Source organism: Oryzias melastigma, linkage group LG17 (genome assembly GCF_002922805.2).
Source record: "Oryzias melastigma strain HK-1 linkage group LG17, ASM292280v2, whole genome shotgun sequence".
Lineage (NCBI taxonomy): Eukaryota > Metazoa > Chordata > Actinopteri > Beloniformes > Adrianichthyidae > Oryzias > Oryzias melastigma.
In genome coordinates, this window is record NC_050528.1 from 31,751,547 (window position 1) to 31,755,702 (window position 4,156).

At 40.8% G+C, this 4,156-nt stretch overlaps 1 protein-coding gene across 1 annotated transcript; it reads left to right on the plus strand.

Moving 5' to 3' along the window:
- LOC112150761 (uncharacterized protein K02A2.6) lies at window positions 1–1,339 on the plus strand (the record flags this gene model as incomplete). The annotated part of the gene is given in 1 exon segment (XM_024279235.2): window positions 1–1,339. A coding segment is annotated over 1 exon segment (1,062 nt), but the record flags the coding sequence as incomplete, so codon positions are not given.
- Between the last annotated feature and the right edge of the window lie 2,817 nt (window positions 1,340–4,156).

A 4,156-nucleotide genomic window follows, 5' to 3' on the forward strand; every position in this document is an offset into this window, starting at 1 on the left:
AACGACCACATCAAAAAGTATATTGCAAAATGTGACATATGCCGAAAAGTGGATGCTAAACAACAAAAAGAGACACTAAGACCACACGAGCTCACCGACAGACCATGGACCAAAGTTGGGACAGACTTATTCAACTTTGATGGTAGAGAGTACCTGATAAGAGTGGATTACTATTCCAACTTTTGGGAGATTGATCACCTACCAGATACAAAGTCAAGTACTGTGATTAGGAAACTGAAAGCTCATTTCGCACGTCAGGGAATACCTGAAGTTGTTTTTTCTGATAATGGGCCGCAGTACAGCTCAACAGAGTTTGCCGGCTTTAGCCAGAAATGGGACTTTAAACATAAAACATCATCGCCTGGTTACCCTCAGAGCAATGGCAAGGCGGAGTCTGCTGTCAAATCGGCAAAAAGACTCATGAGAAAAGCCAAACTGGCTGGACAAGATCCATATTTGGCCTTATTAGATCACAGAAACACTCCAACACAAGGTTTGGACACTAGTCCAGCACAGAGACTTTTAAGCAGGAGAACAAGAGCACTCATTCCAATGAGTAACAGCCTTTTACAGCCCAAAGTAACAGAGAACCACCTAGGACTGACGAGGAACAAGGAGAGACAATCGAAATATTACAACCGCACAGCAAGAGACATGGACAATTTGAAACCAGGAGACTCGGTGAGAGTTCCACCTTTCGAACCACACAGCTTTTGGGACAAGGCAAGAGTGTGCAAAACACTTGGAGACCGATCCTATGAGGTGGAGATGGACAATGGCAGAATGCTGCGGAGGAACCGTCGCCATCTAAGAAGAGCTGTGGAGGTTGACTTAAGGATACCATCAGCACCGGAACCGGTTGACCAAGACTCAGGGCCAAGCAAAGGGGACCTACAAAGGACCACCACCAAGTCAGGACGTGTTGTTCACCAGCCAAGATACCTGAAAGACTATGTTTGCAGTGAGAGGGGAAAAGAATGTTATATTATTTTGAATAAAAAAAAAAAAAAGACATTAGAACAGAATGTAATGTTATTACAAAAGAATGTAATTTTATTTTGAAAAAAGAAAATCTGAATAGAAAAGATTGTCATTTTAATTTGAAGAAAATAACTTTATTTTGAAGAACATGAAAAAAAGGGGCATGTCTAAGTTTGATACTGTTATAACCTGAGTTATTTAATGTTTTAAAAGAAAAGGGATGTAGCAATAGGAATTGCTTGTTTAGTTTTGAGTTTCACCCGGAGGGTTGAGAGTGTGACACCGGAAGCGGAGTGTGAGTTCCTGTAATGTCGATGAAAATAGTTTATTAAAGCATCCCCTGAATAAGGGCAAAATAGATACTGTCTACTGTGGAGTTTGTGAAGAGGAAGAGACATTAAACAGGATGGATAAATAAAGGGGAAAGGGCTATGGAGAAGGAAAGAATTCAGATTGGGCCTTAGAGCACCCGGAGCTCCCTGAGTGTAACAGGCTCACTCCCTTCAGCGACATACCCGCTGAACCGAAAACTATGGTCATCGACTCCTCTGAAGTTAGACACGTAAAGCTCCTGGTAGCTACAGTTAAATGTTATGGAGACAGGAGAGCTGCTGGCGTCCCGGTACGAGACAGCTCTGTCCTTCTGTGCCACAATCACTTGCTCTGCGAGACCATGTGTGGCTGCTCTTGCTATGCTGTCCACTAGGCAGCTGGCTAGCATAGCAGGCTCTTTCGCTTCAGCTCCATGGGCTCTGTGACAGGCTGGTGACCCATCCAAGGAGTATCACGCCTTTGCCTAACAGTAAACACCCACTCTTCGGTATATCCGCGGCTCAAGGGGGTAAATAAAATTTATGGAAGTTCAGGGTGGAAATCCTTTCATCGCGCAGCCATTTTGAATTCATTTTTCTACTCTGTGATTTAGTCACTGAAAATACTACGTGCCCAAAGCTGAGTCTCAAGCTCACTACCAAAATCCCGCCGCGGCAGATTGCATCTTTACATTGACTTCACATCGAAAGTAGACACCTCCGCCGCGCCTGCCGCATTCGGTGTGAATGCACCATTAGACCTCAGCGCAGCCTTTGATACCATCGACCACAGCATCTTACTCCAGAGGCTAGAGCATGACGTAGGGTTCAGAGGATCTGCCCTCCAGTGGTTTGAATCCTATTTATCTGATAGATACCAGTTTGTCAATGTAAATGGACAGTCCTCTCATTGTACTAGAGTTAGCTACGGAGTCCCTCAGGGCTCAGTTCTAGGGCCCATTCTGTTCACGCTTTACATGCTGCCCTTAGGAAACATAATCAGGAAACATAGCATTAATTTTCACTGTTATGCAGATGATACACAGCTGTATTTATCCATTAAACCTGACCAGAATGACCACCTAGAGAAACTGAATTCATGCATCAGAGACATTAAGACCTGGATGACAATTAATTACCTCCTCCTGAACCCAGAAAAAACTGAGGTCATGATACTGGGTCCTAAACACCTGAGAGATGCTCTCTCAGATCAGATAGTCTCCTTGGATGGCGTAAATATTGCGTAAATATTATTGAATCCAGGATCAAGTTCAAAATCCTTCTGTTAACCTAAAAGGCTCTGAATGGTGTGGCCCCATCCTATATTAGAGATCTCATAGTTCCTTACCAACCAATCAGAACACTTTGCTCTCAAAATGCTGGACTGCTTGTAGTTCCTAGAATTTCTAAAAGTACAATTGGAGGTAGAACCTTAAGCCACAAAGCCCCTTATGTTATGGAACAAGCTCCCAGCTCATGTCAGAGAGGCCAGCACAGTTTCTACCTTCAAAACTAGCCTTAAAACATTCCTCTTTAGATAGGCGTTCTGCCAGGCTAGCTAGTAATCAGAGAATATTTTATTTATTGCTCCCTTATCCACATCCGCTCTGGGGTTCCGTTCTCTATTCTCAATTATCTCACCTCTCCTCTTTATTATTGAAAATAGAAGTGGCCCCAAGCAGCTGCCCTGTGGTACCCCACAACATAACTTTTGCTTCTCTGAGTAACTTCCATTAAACAGAACAGTAAATTATCTATAACAAAGATAACTTTTACTCCATTCAGTGGCAGAACTTTCAAACCTATAATTATTCAGTTTGTCAATCAGTAACTCATGATCCAGTAAACTAAATGCTGCACTTAAATCTAATAATACAGTACCAACAATTATTTTTTCTTCTATTTCATGTAACCAGTTGTCTGTTATTTGTGCTAAGGCTGTTGTTGGGGAATGTCCTTTCTTATAAGTGTGTTGATAGATAGGATTCAAACTGTTTTCATTAAAATAAAGATTAATTTGATCATCAACAATTTTTTTCGGTTGTTTTACTAAGAATTGGCAAAATACCAATAGGCCGACTATTCTTACCAGAAACAGGTTCTTTGTTGTTTTTTAATAATGGCGCTTTGTTTGCTGTTTTCCAGGCATCGGGACAAATACATTTTTGTAAACTTAAATAATTAGGTAATGTACTGGTAAAGCAATCACATTAAATACCAATTTTAACAAGAATGCATCTATTTAATCCGTACTTGTGATATTGGGCTACATAAATAAAATTGAATTGAATCACATTGTACTAAAGTAGCTATCAGTTCAAAATGTGTTTGTAATCTACAAGTTTTTTAAACTCTTTGGATTGTTGCAAACATTCTCAACTAAGTTGATCTTTAATGTATGTACTTCATGTTCTTTATGAGAGCAGGACTCTAAACTACTAGGGATGTCCCGATCCGATCACGTGATCGGAAATCGGGACCGATTACGTGGTTGAGGACTCAATCGAAATCGAACTCCTTTGTCCGATCAGGATCGGATATTTCATTAATTGTCATTATGATCAGAGCTTTATATTTAATTTTATCATTACGGATAAATACTCCACTCCAACTCTGCATGAAAAGATCACAAAATGTCATCACCAGAAAACGCAGCAGAAAACAGCAGCAGCTCAAGCAGAAGGCTAACTTGTAAACAAAGCTAGCTAAAAAGCTAACTTCCGGGACCAATAACTCTTTTAAAAACGCTTTAAACTGACAGCAAGTGTCTCTATTGGTTTGTCATAACTCAACCAACAACCTCTAAAGGCATTTCAACAGAAAAAGTTTTTGTTTCTTTTTAATGTGAAGCTCTTTCTGCTGCA